We start from the raw sequence: 15,366 nt of genomic DNA on the forward strand, positions 1-15,366 counted from the left end.
GATTTTACTGTTTACTTGAAGAGAAAAAAGAGTAGCATTTTTGCCAGAGTAGTAGTAGCTCTGGAAAGCTAGCTCAAAGAAGAGGTGAGACCAGTGGGCAAAAAACCCCAATGCTTTCCTTCCCGGGCTGCCTCCTGGCCAGCTAGCTGGGAGGGGCGGAGCTGGACGGTGTCCTGGAAAAGGTGTGTGGGGTGGAGGAGGCTGCAGTTAGGCCCTCCCTTCCACCTATCAGCCCACACTACCTAGGGCTGTAGTGCAGTTACTGCCTGGTGCAAAGTCCCCAGCAACAGCATGGACAGGCTGGAATCACGGTGCCCTCCACCAGGCTCCCTCAGGCTATTTGTCCTTACATGCCTCCTGGTGAGTGCCCCAGTTTTTAACACTGTCCTCCTGCCTGAAGCCTCTACCTGGGGCTGAGGGAGAAGAAATGAAGGAAGGTGTTTCTCGTAGCTGCTCTTGGGGTTTTGAGCTGTGGGCAGGCTTGTAGGAGAAGAGTTGAGATCCTTTGAAGTCCTTAACGTCCTGGAAGCTGTCCAGCATTTCAGGGTTACCAGCACCCTTTCATGTCTGCCTTGTGGGGGTAACTGGGGTTGTGTTACTGTGAGGGAAGGAGTGTTTTCTGGCACATTCTCTCCTAAGCCCTTTGATAGGGTCTTTGGTTATTGCCCTTACGGTCATGCTTTCCAGCTGTTTTCTCGGCTCCGAAACGCCTTAGAAAGTTAATGCAAGATGTGACAGCAGAGTAGTTAGTTGCCAAGGTAGGGCGACAGGGCTGTAGGAGAGTCCCGGGCCCTGGGTTCCACACCACCCTGTGTAATCATTTGGACTGATTACTCCCCTTCTCTGGACATCATTTCCTCATTTTCGAAAACTGCTGTAAATCTCTTTGAGGGTTTTTGTTTTGTTTAAGTTCCAGATCTGTAGCCAGGAAAACAATAAGCTGAATGTTGTGTTGATGTCAAGGTATTTACAGATTCCTTAAAAGTTTAATCCACTGGGTTAGGTGAGGCTTCCTCTGCCTCATCACAGGCTTGTGAAGCCCACTAACCTCTTCAAGGCCACATAGATACTCCAGGACACCAAGAAAGAAGACTGGCATGGTGGTGCACTTCTGTAATCCTAACACTCAGGAGGCTGAGGCAGGGGGATCCCTGCAAGTTTGAGGCTTACCTGGACTACATAATGAGTTTAGGCCATCCAAGGATACATAGCAAGACTCTGTCTCAAAAAAAGAAAAAAAGAAAAAGAAAAGGAAAAAAAAAAAGAAAAGGAAAGAAAAGAATAAAAGGGGAGAATGGCTGGATCAAATAAGAAATAACTGAATGCATACATAAAATATTTCATGTAAGTGTAAACTTAGAAAAGATGTATAGTAAAGATACAAAAGATATAAAGTATTAAAACTTTATAATGTGAAGATATTTCTTTAAAACTTAAGTTTGGGGAGATGCCTTAGTCAGTAAGGAGCTTGCTGTGAAGCTCATTCTGATCTCCAGCAGCTATGTAAAGAAGAACCAGGCACAGCAGCACACATCTGTGCCTCAGCACTAGGGGTGGGGGTGGGGGACAGGTAGACCCCTGGAGCTCATTGACTAGCCAGCCTGGCTGAATCAATGAGCTCTAGGTTCAGTGAGAGACCCTGTCTCAAAAACAAAATGGACCCCAGACAAAGAACCAGGCAGCTAAGGAATTCTGAGAGCAGGAGAAACAGTCTTCCCCAGAGAAGAGCCCCGATTATCCATTACCAAGTGGTCAGCCCTGAAATTATCTATCTATCTTCTATCTATCTATCTATCTATCTATCTATCTATCTATCTATCTATCTATCTATCTATAATCTATCCATCCATCCATCCGTCTATATGTAACACTAGATAGATTGAACAGATTGTATGTATATATGTGTGTGTGTGTGTGTGTGTGTGTGTGTGTGTGTGTGTGTGTGTGCAATAATAACAAAGAAAGGGAGGAGAAATGGGAGGGATTGGACGGAGGAAAGGGAAAAGGGAATGACATAATTGTATTTTAATTTCAAAAGAATAATTTTTTAAAAGGTGGAAAGCAACTGAGGGAGACACCCTCTGGCCTTCACAAGCACAGTGTTCTGCACATGTATGCACATGTACACACACCACACACACTAGTCAGAGTTTTTCCATTAAAGTGAGTGAGTGGTATGGCATTGACAGTGGTGACTGTAGATGCCTTCAATATAGTGAATGTTTCTGTCGAGGAATATGAGTCTTTCCATCCATCAATTTTACATTCATATAAGTCATTTTCTAACCTGCTGTCCATTATTGGGTCCACACTGGTCTTTTTGTGCTTATGATACTTAATGTCCACAAATAATTTTCACTGCCTAGTGTGCTAAGGTGCTGAAAACAGAGAAATAAATAGGAGTGAAGAGTTCCTGTCCAATGGCCGAGGCAACAGCAGCTACAGTGTATTTCAGTGTGAGGCAGTTCCGATTCCCCCTGTTAGATGGCAATGGCATCCCCTTCCCTGTCGTGAGTCAAAGCTGTCCCCAGACATTGCTAAGTCCCCTGGAGGACAGAAACCACCCTGGCTTGAGTTTGTACCCTCTGCCTCTGGTTACTTTGAGCTGGGGGCTGCCTTAGGTAACACTGTGTGGTCTCTTGCCTCTTAGTATTTTGGCTCTGAGCTCATCTCATGCTTCCAGGGCATTCAGTGTGAGTTTGTATTTCAGCCTGGTGTCCTCACCACACCTGCTGGCTGAAATAGCCCAGAGCTTCCTTAGCTGTTCCAGCTGAGGAACAGACATGCGCCTCCTTCCTTTTCGGTACCGTCAGCCGTCAGCGTCTTGATTCCTGTGGGTCCACCTCCCCTGGATAAGTGTTCCTTTTGTTTACAGTTGTGCTCAAGTCCCAGGGCAGGGAACTCGGGGGTCACAACCTGTGCCCCAGCTGCCATTTACATGTCAATTCAAACAAATAGTGAAAAGCAGAAAAAAAATATTGATCCACATTGGGAAGAGGGTGAAGAGACCCAGTGATCCTACCACGTCCATCCTCATTGTGAAGTGAGATTTAAAGAGCTAGGGATCTCACCGCCCATCATCGCCTGGGGGATGGTCTCCAACAGGTGGTCCAGCAGACTGTCAGCAGTATGTGAAATCTACTTCTGGGAGGCAAATTCCCTCTCTGGTTGGTGTCAAGTACAGCCTTTTTCTTCTCCTAGCATGAGCATCCTGAGGAGAGGAGAATTCTAGTTTCTTGGGTCCGTTGTTTCAACAGTCAGATGGAGGAGGACAGAGGTTCACTAGAAGAAAGCATGACTCTGGGCTGGGAGACGGGACGGGCAGCCATTGCTTACACTGGCTGGATCACAGCCTGACTGACTCCTAGGCTGCCACTGTCCTTTTAATGATTCTATACTGATGCTGGAATGGAAGGTCCTTTCTTCTCAAATGTCTTGTCATTAAGATAATAAGAAAACAGTAACTCAGATGTTTTCTCCCATGGTTGCTGACACGTGGCTCAGGATCTTGATGTCTTTTTTCTGAGCAGTAAAATGACTTTCTAACTAGGCTGCTCCCTGGCCAGTCTCCATTCCTTGCCTGTTCATTCTTCTACTCTGGATTGGTTGCCTCTTGACCTTCTCCCCAACCACACGGGGAGACAGACCCACATAAACAAGGCACTCTACACCCTTGAGTTGACTCAGTGCCGCCGTGGTGCCCCCATCAATAACCTGACTTACTATTTCAGATCTGATTCAAATGGCGTTATGGTCTGAATGTTTGCCACGGGCTCATGTCTTTAAATACTTGGTGCCCAGCTAGTGGTATGGTTTGAAGGGACAGAGAAAGTAGGTCACTGGAGGTGGGCCTTGATGCTTACAATTTGGCCTCTCCAGGCCCTGCTTCCTGGTATGGCAAAATGTGAACAGCCAGCTTCCACACACTGCCTTCGACATGGTGGACTACTACTTTGCTTGTTTTAAACGTTCTGATTTTTAAGGGTTTATGTATGTGTGTGTGTCCATGTGTCTGTGCAGCTGCACACACATCTGTGCAAGTCAGTGTTGAGCGTCTGCCACTGTTGCTCTCTCTTTAACCTCCCTGAGGTACGGTCTCTCACTGACCCTGGAACTAATTGTCTGGCTGGACTGTTGTCCAGTGAGCCCCCCGGGAGTCTCTTGTCTGCCTCCTAGCAGTGAGGTTACAAGCGTGCGTTGGCATGCCTGGCTTTTCGCCTGGGTGGTGGGGATCCAAGCTCAGTCTTCATGCTTGTACAGCAGTCACATTACCCAGTGAGCCAGCTCCCCAGCCTGACTCGATTCCCTTAAACTAAGGCCACATACATTTCACCTCTCTTAATTTGCTTCTTGTCAGATATCTGGTCAAAACAATGTCAAGAGTAACTAATAAAGAAAATTGGTGCTGAATCAGGGCTGTCGGGGTGATAAGCCTGATCCTATCGTTCCTTATGCCTCTGGAACTGGTTTGTGGGAGGAATCTGAAATGATTTGGAGGTGTGGGTTAGAGACCCCCCAGACTGATGTATATAGAGCCTGTGGATCACTGTGGTGGCAGCTCAGGGCACCAGAGTGACTCTGCTTCTGAGTTCCCAGAGTGGAACAAGGACTCTCCTGGGATAACCAAAGAAGCTCATTGAACCTGAAGCTCAGGGTCAGCCAGCATGGAGAAAGCAGTTGCACTTGTTCAGAGTCCAGAGTGCTAACCATTACACTATGGAACCACAGTTGCACTTGTTAAACAGACGGGCCCTTAGCAGAAACCAGGACTTAACTGCTGGGGCATTAGGAAAGGTGCCTTAAGGGCAAAAACCCTGTGGGTGGAAAGCTCCATTTCAAATTCATTTGAAAAGAGAGTGCTTGACCAGAGAGTGCCTGGCTGGAACAGGCTGTTCAGGGTAGTGGTTTTCCAGGCTTAACCTCAAAGGCACACAGAGAACACTGCATCTGTGGTCTAAGTGGGACAGGCTACATCTGAGCTGGCAGCGGAACCTGACTTTACTCACAGGCATGTAAAGTGCAAGAGTTACAGGGCCATAGAGGCATGCATTGAGGCTGCACAAAGCTGTGAAACCAGCAAACACATTGTCAGGGGCAGAGTCCATTGATAGGGCTCTCGAGTGGGCCTGTGGGAAGGTGAAGCCTCCATTGCAGTGGTGACCACAGGCTATTGGGGATGCCAGAAATATGGGACATTTACTGAGGAAAGTTGTAGACACTAGTGGAGCTGACCAGACCACACACACCACTTGCGACAGAGCTTGAGGGGCGGGGCTAACCAGGCCCACTGCAGTACCGAACTCTTCCCTGCAGGATCTGTGTCTGCCCTGCTGGGTTTTGGTCATGCTTTGGCTCAGTTTTCCATGCTGAGCCCCTATTCTTCCCTTTGGGAAGAGAATGCTCACACTAGGGTACTGTATGCATTTTTTTAATTATAGAGGCTCACAGACAGGAGACAGCCTTGAGTCTGTCTCCCAACTTTGAACTTATGCGGAACTGTAAGACTATGAGGACTTTTCAAGATAGATTGAATATATTTGTATTGGTTTAAATATTAAGGCCACTCCACATAGTTGAAAGGGAGGTTTATTTTGTGGGGTAACTTAGAAGTGAAGGGATAGGTAACAGGGTCTGGGAAAGGTGTAGCGCAGTCCAGCGGTGTTCTCTGAAGAACTCTGCTCGGTCTACCTCCAGTGTCCAGGATCCAGGAACCAAGAGAGCTGGCCCATCTGGATCTCGGGTCTTCAGGGGTCCTCTCTTGGCTCCACCTTGTAGGCGTGACAGTTACCGAAGCCTCAATGGGGGTGGCACTTCCAGGTCAAAGCTGGACCAGCTACCCACTACACACTTGCGTTGTGAGATGGCCATGAACCTGGGGGGTAGACATAGACTATGCTGGGTTGGATAGGAAATGCCCTCGGTAGGCTCATGTGTTTGAACAGATTTCCCAGCTGATGATGTGGCTTTGGAGACTGTGAAACTTTTAGGTAAAGGCTGTTAACTAGAGGAAGTTGGCTGCTGGGGATGGGCCTTATGGTTTAGTGCCTGGCCAGCCTCTGCCTGGTCTCTGCCTCTTGGCAAGATTACTACCCCAGGCCACAGCACTGCCTCTTGCCCTGCTTCCCCAGCCCCACACACCACGTGGAAGCCAAGTAACCAATACAGAGAGCATCTTCTCAGCAAAGCCTGCTTGTGCTCTGCCCCAAGGAGAATCCCAGTGTGTTGCATAATTTTAAAACCGGTGTGTTTGCATTAAGCTACGCACGACACCTGGTACAGATAAACGAATGCAAGTGAAATTATTCACTGAAACATTAGGGGAGGTAAATGCTTACCATCCAAAATAATCTTCACAGGATGTTAACTTTTTGGGAAGGACAGCTACAATTACCTGCAGTAACGGTTTCGTGTAATAAAAATGGATTTGAAATCATCCAGACTTGAGTCCAAATTCTGGCTTCAACATTTAAAGCTATGGTTTTGAGAAAGTTCTTTGCCCTATTGATTTGTGATCCTCCATTTTTTCCCCTTAGCTACAAAATGCAGAGGAAAACATCTAGGCATGAGCACTTTATGTATGTGTGGGTAAACGTGTGTGTATGGGTGCCAGAGGTGTGTATATGGGTGCGTACCGTTCTCTGGGATCCAGTCATCTTGTTATTTATTTATTTAATGTGCATGGGTGTTTTGCTCGCACCACGTATGTGCAAGAAGCCGGAAGAGGATGTCAGATCCCCTGGAACTTGGGTTGTGAGCCACCGTGTGGGTGCTGGGAATTGAACCCAAGTCCTCTGAAAGAGCATTCAGTGCTCTTGACCTTGTTTTTTTTGGGGGGAGGGGGTGCGATAGGGTCTGCCATTGGCCTAGAACTTGCTGAGTTTGCTGGCTGTCCCGTGAGCTCCAGGGATCTGCCAGTCCCTGCATCTTCAGTTCTCAGATTATGGACCACCAAATCCAGGTTTGTTCTGTGGCTTGTGGGAATCTAACTTAGGTCCTCAAGCCCACTTGGCAAGCAGTTTACCGCCTGAGCTAGCTTCCCAGACCCTGGGCATGAACAATCTAAGCAGTAAAGCAAAATACAGAGCTCAGGAATGGCTTTGTGGGTGGGGATGACAAAGTGATTCCAGTCTGGTGGAGCCAGGAGTCATTGACCTGCTTTTCTTTTCTCCTGTGTAGATCCTGACAGCCTTTCTGACGTATCCTATGCTCAGGACCATTAGCCTCTGGTTCCACTCCTCCCTCACTAGGAGCTATGTCTCTGGCACTTACTCCATCGTTTTTGTCAACTATCCCAATGAGCAAATTGCCAGAGATGTTGCCAGGTACAGTGCAGGGGCTAAGTGACACCCCGAAATGTGTGGGAAGCTAGCAGGTACTCCCTAAGGGCCACGCTGTAGCCCTTCTCTTGCTTTTGGCAACCCTTTCTGTCCACTGATTAACTCCATACTTTCTGCTTGGGGTGGGATGAGGAACCCATTGGATGATCCTGCTCAGAGTGATCCAGGACTGATCTTTCTCGGAATGATCCCAGGACTGGTCTTTCACTGTGCTAGAGAAGTTTAGTAATTGATGGGGCAGAAAGGGAATATGAGACCCACAGAGATAGGTGGCTTGTTTGAGGCTTTAAAAGAACTGTGAAAGTCTACATGGGGACAGTTTAAACCCTCCACGGCTTTGCTGGGTTCAGTTTAAGCATGTTGTGCTGCTAGTGATACAGTTTTGGGTCTTGGTAACAGTGTATAGTCCCTGTGCCTAAGTGAAGACTGTGCCAGCTCCAATTCCCACATTTTTATGTCATTAATTACTTGCTGAGATCCTTACCTACAACTTCGTTAACATAAAACTTTCAGGGTTAGGTTTCCAACATAAGAATTCTCAGCTGGGCAGCGGTGGCACATGCCTTTAATCCCAGCACTCAGGAGGCAGAGCCAGGTGGATCTCTGTGAGTTCGAGGCCAGCCTGGTCTACAGAGTGAGTTCCAGGACAGGCACCAAAACTACACAGGGAAACCCTGTCTTGAAAAACAAAACAAACAAACAAACAAAACAAAAAAAGAATTCTCAGGGCATACATAAAGCAGAGCAGGGGAAGGACATCCTAAATGATTGGTTACTTAGATATTCTCAGAAATTCCCATCCCTTCTCTTAAAACCTTGGATATGCTCCAGTGGTCACCCACTCTCTTTGCTCTAGGGCCATACTGGATAAGAAGTTGGCAGCTTCTGTGAACATCTTGCCTAAGACATCTTCACTGTGAGTTTTGCCAGGGCCAGTGGAAGGGAGTTGGGAGTGTTAAGGTTAGGTCCTGGGTGATAGAGAGAGCATGGAACAAATGGTGAGCTGTCAGACAATGTTTCAATGGCGTTTAATCAACACTTCACAGGTAACTTGAATTCAGAGATTATGTTTATTATCAATTTATGTCACCTAAGGAAAGCAAAAAAATTGTAGTATATAGAGAAAGGAGGGAAAAGTCATGCTGTTTGCTCAACTGCTCACGTCGTCTTGAGCGTGGCTCCCTAACTTGGCTTTACTTTTGATCTCTGAGCATGTTGAATTAGTCTCTATGAGGCTGAGGCCTAAGTTTCTGAATCTTTAGAATGTTCTCCAGAGGCTTATGAATGTAGCTCAGTGATAGAGTGCTTGCCTAACATGCATAATGCCTTGGGTTTGCTCTCCAGCATAACAAAAAGGGAAGAGACGAGAAGGGATGGCGGGAGGGCTAGTGGAGGGAAGAAGAAAAGGAAGGAAAAAGGAAGGAAGGAAGGAAGGAAGCAAGGAGACCTCGTGTGAAATCTTAAGTCAGGAAGCCATCTTCAAGCACTAACCTTCAGGAATGCACGGGTAGGTGCTAAATGTATTTGTTAGAGTGGCTGGACAAATTGACCACTCTAGACTTCTTTTATGGGTGTCTTAGCTAGGGTTTCTATTGCTGCAATGAAACACCAAGGCTGGGCCCTTCCACAACAGTCACTAATTAAGAAAATGCTCTACAGGCTTGCCTTCAGCCCAGTCTTACGGAGGCATTTTCTCTGATGAGGCTCCCTCCTCTCTGATGACTCTAGCTTGTGCCAGCACAATGGGTTTGGGGAAGATTGTAAAGCCTCCTCTTCCGTAATTTACCTCCTTGGGCAGGTTTGACAATTTGCCAGACTCCTCCTGTGACTGTGACAACTTGATTTTGTTCTCTTCTCTAGGTACTTTTGGAAGGGAGAAATAGAAGAATCCACTGAGATCTTGTTGGTAAGTGAGGATGGGGCAGAGGAAGTTTTAATAGGACAATAGTGACATCAGGGCCATTTTCCAGATTCTAATTAGAAATTAGCAATGAGGCTGGGGTATAGCTCAGTCATGACTTCTTAAGTTCAATCCCCACAGAGGAAAGAATTAGCACCGATCAACTGATTGAGGCCCTTGCCCCACCTAAGATGTCTGAGGTTCCTTAGCAAGCGAGTGACCTGGTCTGGTGACCTGGGAGGAATGCTAAATTCCAAATGAATGGAGGGTTGAGCTGGGGTTCGGGTCCCAAATTGCTGATTAATTTTACTCCTGTCACAGCTAATAAAGACAAAGACTTCCAAGGTCTCCAGGCTGTCCACCTACATGAGGTAAGGCTTCTCATTCATTCCTCAGGACCAGACCAGGATGTTCTGGGCGCTGAGAGAATGAACCTGGGAAGTGGGAGAACTGGGGGTTAGCCACTGCCTCCCATGAGACTCCTTGTTCTTCTTTCTCTCAAGTTCTCCACCTGGACGACAGAGAGTAGAGTGAGATGGTTTACACTGGTGGATTCAAACATCAGTCTCAGGGGCTTTTCATAATTTAAAAATATTATTCAGACTCACAAAAGCATCATGGGTTAATTTCTAGCTTGTTCCCAGTAATGCAGTCCCAAAGCTCACACTTGAGTCTCAGTGGTTCACAAGGAGAGGTCTCTTTACCTCTGAGGTCTCTAAGACTTTGATGAAGTCCATGAAAGTTAACCTTTTCAGTCATAATTGCTAAGGATTTAGAAAACCTTTTTTAGCTTACTTAACAATAAAGCCATTATATATTAATAACACAAATACCATATTTTTACAAAAAGTAGTCATATTTTTCCAAAACCAAGAAGTTAAGGAGAAAATGGCATTATTCGCATTTTGCAAATTGTGACTTCATAAGATAACTGCTAGGGAAGGTTTTGAGTTTACACTGATAAGTTCAAGGATTCAAAACTTAGAATTTTTGCTTGCAAATAATCCTCTCAGTGGCAATAAGGGAGTTGTCCCCTTCTACCTCCAGTATTGGAGATGGGATCTTATGTCATTTCAGACCTACCGAATGGAACTGCATTCCAATAATCATACCTAGTGATTCTTGTCTACATTACCACTTGAAGCTGGTCTAACCAGTGGCCTCAGTGCTGGCCATCTGTTAGAACACTTGGAGATATTTTTCAAATGTCCAACATAAGCACTACCTCATGGATTCCAACTTGGTTTGACTGTGTGGGGATCAAATGCATCATCATCATTATTATTTTATTCTTCTGTCATACTTTACATCCCAACCACATTTCCTCTCCTTCCACTTCTCCCAGTCCGCACCCCCCCCCCCCGCAACTTACCCTCTCCCCCAGATCCACTTTTCCTCCACTTTCCTTCAAAAAAAGAGCAGGCCTCCCAGAGATATCAACCAAACATGGCATAACAAAGTTACAAGAAGACTAGACACAAACCCTCATATCAAGGCTGGATGAGGCAACCCAGCAGGAGGAAAAAGGGTCCCAAGTGCAGGCAAAAGAGTCAGAGACACCTACTCTCCCAATGTTAGGAGTCCCACAAGAATACCAAGCTATACAACCATAATGTATACGCAGAGGACCTATCTTAGACCCATACAGGGTCCTAGTTTGCTGCTTCCATCTCTGTGAGCCCCTATGAGCCCTGCTTAGTTGATTTTGTGGGTTTTCTTGTGGTGTCCTCGACCCCTCTGGCTCCTACAATCCTTCCTCCCCCTCTTTTGTGGGGTTCCCAGAACTCCACCTAATGTTTGGTTGTGGGTCTCTGCATCTGCTCCCATCAGCTGCTGCAGGAAGCCTCTCTGATGATGACTGGGCTAGGCACCGATCTATGAATATAGCAGAATATCATTAGGAATCATTTCATTGACTTTTTTTGCCAGTCTTGTTTAGTTCTATCCTGGGTCTCTGGGCTGTCCTGCCTCTGGGTCCTGGGCATCCAGGCAGTGTCTGGTGTGGACTCGCTCTCGTGGCATGGGCCTCAAGTTGGACCAGTCATGGGTTGGCCACTCCCACAAGTTCTGCACCACCATTACTGCAGCACATCTTGCAGGCAAGGCAGATTGTAGGTGAGGTATGTTGTTCTTAAGTAGCATCCCAGGCTGACTGTAATGAGCAGCCTGGCCTACAAGCCCTTGCTCTGCATGATAAAAGTCATTTCCTTCACATCTCAAGGAAACTAGGATTTTGTGGCCATATAGCTGTAGCTGAGTCTCAATTCTAACTACAGAGATGGCCCCTTTGTTACCACATCAGCAGAGGTGAGGGAATGAGGCACCTTAGTTGAACCAAAACTGTAACCTGTGAGGGACAGCTTCTGGGTTAGGAGAGAACTCCAGAGTGCTGCTTCTTCTTATGTTGAAGTGTTGTAGAATATTATTTTAAGCTGTGTTACTTTTGTTTATGTTACATTCGTTTAACTGTGTGAAGCTGTGTTACTGAGCCTGTCTAAAACAACTGACCGTCTAATGAAGAGCTGAACGGCCAATAGTGAGGCAGGAGAGAGAGATACGTGGGGCTGGCAGGCAGAGGGGATAAATAGGAAAAATCTGGGAGAAAAGAAGAAGTGGCCAGAGAAGGAGGAGGACTCCAGGGGCCAGTCACCCAGCTACACAGCAAGCCACGGGGTAAGAGTAAGATTTACAGAAGTAAGAGAACAGGAAAAGCCCAGAGGCAAAAGGTAAACGGAATAAGTTAAGGAAAGCTGGCAAGAAACAAGCTAAGCTAAGGCCAAGCATTCATAAGTAAGAATAAGCCTCCGTATGTGATTTATTTGGGAATTGGGTGGCAGGCCCCCCCCAAAAGAGTAAAGAACAAACAAACAAACAAACAACAATGTTGAAGTCTGGCTTCCTCTTGATAGTTGTACCATAGTGCTTGTATTAGCATATTTTTGCATCATCTGTCTATAAAATGGGTATCAAACTACCAGGATGTTATACATATTAGAATATATGAAGTATACCTATGAAGCGTTTCAATGTTCATCTTACTGCTAAAATGCCAGATTCTTTGAATTCTATGTCTGTTTATAAAAAGAAGATTCTAGCCTCAGTGTCCATGAGATAAGATTATTATTATTACTACTTTCTTTTCTTTTCTTTTCTTTTCTTTTCTTTTCTTTTCTTTTCTTTTCTTTTCTTTTCTTTTCTTTTTTTTTTTTTTAATTTTTCGAGACAGGGTTTCTCTGTGTAGTTTTGTGCCTTTCCTGGAACTCACTTTGGAGACCAGGCTAGCCTCGAACTCACAGAGATCCGCCTGCCTCTGCCTCCCGAGTGCTGGGATTAAAGGCGTGCGCCACCACCGCCCGGCATTATTATTACTTTTTAATGGTGGCACTCACTTTTTTTTTTAGATTTATTTATTTATTATGTACACAGTGTTCTGTCTGCATGTATGCCTGAAGGCCAGAAGAGGGTGCCAGATCTCATTACAGATGGTTATGAGCCATCATGTGGTTGCTGGGAATTGAACTCAGGACCTCTGGAAGAACAGTCAGTGCTCTTAACCTCTAAGGTATCTCTCCAGCCCTGAGATAAGATTATTATCAAACCGATAGTCTTCAGGTTCTGAATAAACCAGTCCTACTTGCTGTAAATGCTACAGTACTTATATAATACTATGGTTAGTTAAGTCTGTTATCTCATGAGAACGTCCCAATGGCTCTCCATTGACCAGAAAGTAAGCAAAGAATCATCATGTTTATCTGACACATGAGAGACTGACGAGGAGAGAACCGGCATTGTGCACTGAGTGTCAGGTGAATTAAGCAGAGGAAGGTGACTGAGCCAGGCTTGCCCTCAGGGCCCCGTGGGGGAAGGTCAGGGATTGTTTGGCCTTAAGGCTCAACAAAGGGGATTTTGGTTGATCAGCAGGAGCAGTGAGGACTTTGTAGGTAGGAAGGAATTTATAGGCTCTGGAGAAGAGGTAGGAAGACACAGCGATGTGTATGGATGGAGGTGAGAAGTGAACATAAGTGTGCACACTGCTGGTCACTAGCTAAGTGCTTTGGACACCCTGTCCCAGCTAGTCCTCAGCAATCCAGCCAAAAAGGTGTTTATATTCCCCTTCAGAGAACTTAAATGACTTATCTACAGTCACAGAACTAATAAGGGCAGACATAGAATTTGAACCCATATGTCTAAGATTCTAAAGCAGCAGTTCTCAACCTGTGGCTTGAGATTCATAACAGGAGCAAAAATAGAGTTATGAAGTAGCAACGAAATAACGTTATGGTTGGGGTCACCACACCATGAGGAACTGTATTAAAGCGCTGCAGCACTGGGAAGGCTGAGAACCACTGTATTAAACCGCTGCAGCACTGGGAAGGCTGAGAACCACTGTATTAAACCGCTGCAGCACTGGGAAGGCTGAGAACCACTGTATTAAACCGCTGCAGCACTGGGAAGGCTGAGAACCACTGTATTAAACCGCTGCAGCACTGGGAAGGCTGAGGACCACTGTATTAAACTGCTGCAGCACTGGGAAGGCTGAGAACCACTGTATTAAAGTGCTGCAGCATTGGGAAGGCTGAGGACCACTGACCTAAGGGCACTGAGCCAACCCAGCACCTGTTGAATGGAAAACAGGCTCAGGCAGGCTGGACCACGGCATTAAGCAGTGAGCTGGAGCAGCTTGTAGGGGCCTCCAGAGAGCCCGTGGGTTGGGTTTTATCATGTCATAGTCACTCATTAGAGCTCTGCTTTCTTTCCAAAGGTTGGCTCATCCTTTTGAAATCCCAGAGGTCTTCAGTATTCCCATGGACCAAGGAGATGCTCGCTATTTAAAGTGGCTTGAGGAGGGCATGAAGGAGGACTAAGCTGAGAGACCGCACAGGCTGCTGGCTGGCTGGCGGGCCTTTCTTCACTGTGCTCTGGGGAAGGCAGGCCTCCTTCCACCTCCCTAGGGGGTTCCTGACGGTGCAGAGATGACCTGTGCATGCTGACTGAAGGACTGAGAATTTCATGGCCGGGGGTGAAGGCCAGCCAGGCCTGTGAGAACCAAGTGGAGCCTGTGTCCGCCAGAGGGTGTGAGGGTGACGATGCAGGGACCAAGGGGAGGTGACAGTGAGGGCACTGGGCCTACCATAAGTGCCCCATGTGTAGGTGCTTCTCGTAGGGACAGAGGGCCTTCCTCACCTAGGTGTGTGTGGGATAAATGTCTTCTAAAAACACTGACATGTGCTCTGTTCAAAATGATGAATCATAGTGGTAGAGTTTCAGGGGTCAGCAGAATTTTCTTTTTCTTTTTTTTTTTTTTTTTTTTTTTTTTTGGTTTTTCGAGACAGGGTTTCTCTGTGTAGCTTTGCGCCTCTCCTGGAACTCACTTGGTAGCCCAGGCTGGCCTCGAACTCACAGAGATCCGCCTGGCTCTGCCTCCCGAGTGCTGGGATTAAAGGCGTGCGCCACCACCGCCCGGCTAGAATTTTCTTGTTAGAGAGGCTTTTGTTGCTCCTGAACTTGCAGAGGTGAGGCTGGGAAGGGGCTTCTTGAGCCTATACAGGCTAGGGGAATATTAGAGTTTCAACACAGCCTTGTGGGCTGAGAATGTCTTGACTTAATATAATAGACATGCAAAGACCCTGGAGACCTAGGTTCTCAGCCCTTGGAACCTGCTGGGCTAGGGTTTTTCAGATCTGTTGTACAGAGCTTCTAGGGCTGGCAGAGGAACCCCTGAACTTCTGGAGGAATGTAGCCCCCATCCACATCCCAAGTGGAGGTGGCAGAAGTGTGTGAATTCCCCCATTTATGCAGTATCAAGAAAAACTTCACTTCATGGAATTCCGTACAGGGAGGCATGCTGAACTACAGTCTAGCCTCAGTTTCTCATCCCATGCTGAGGGCTCTCTACACCTGTCCCAGGAATCTCTGATGAAGGGAACAATGGACATGGGGGATGCTGAGCCCAAGGCCATGAAAAGGGAGAGTTGAACCAGGCCCTCTCTCATGAATCTCTCCAAGGTAACTCCTTGATGGGGGCACCCATAGGGAGCTGGAGTCAGGATCCAGACAGCTATGGTGTCCTGGGGTTTCTTCTGTGGGGTGGGGTGTTGTTAAATACACCAGGTAGAACCAGGTCCTAGT

The 15,366-nt window shown here is 46.7% G+C and overlaps 1 protein-coding gene across 1 annotated transcript; it reads left to right on the forward strand.

Annotated features, from left to right (window-relative positions):
- Positions 1-246: 246 nt before the first annotated feature.
- On the forward strand, positions 247-14,521 carry LOC131907975 (protein CutA homolog). The gene is made up of 6 exons (XM_059259049.1): positions 247-360; positions 7,177-7,322; positions 8,194-8,253; positions 9,198-9,243; positions 9,559-9,608; positions 14,000-14,521. Exons 1-6 carry the CDS (start codon positions 292-294, stop codon positions 14,100-14,102), a joined length of 474 nt encoding a protein of 157 aa, XP_059115032.1. The 5' UTR covers positions 247-291; the 3' UTR covers positions 14,103-14,521.
- The last annotated feature ends 845 nt before the right edge of the window (positions 14,522-15,366 follow it).

This window comes from Peromyscus eremicus, chromosome 4 (assembly GCF_949786415.1).
Source record: "Peromyscus eremicus chromosome 4, PerEre_H2_v1, whole genome shotgun sequence".
Lineage (NCBI taxonomy): Eukaryota > Metazoa > Chordata > Mammalia > Rodentia > Cricetidae > Peromyscus > Peromyscus eremicus.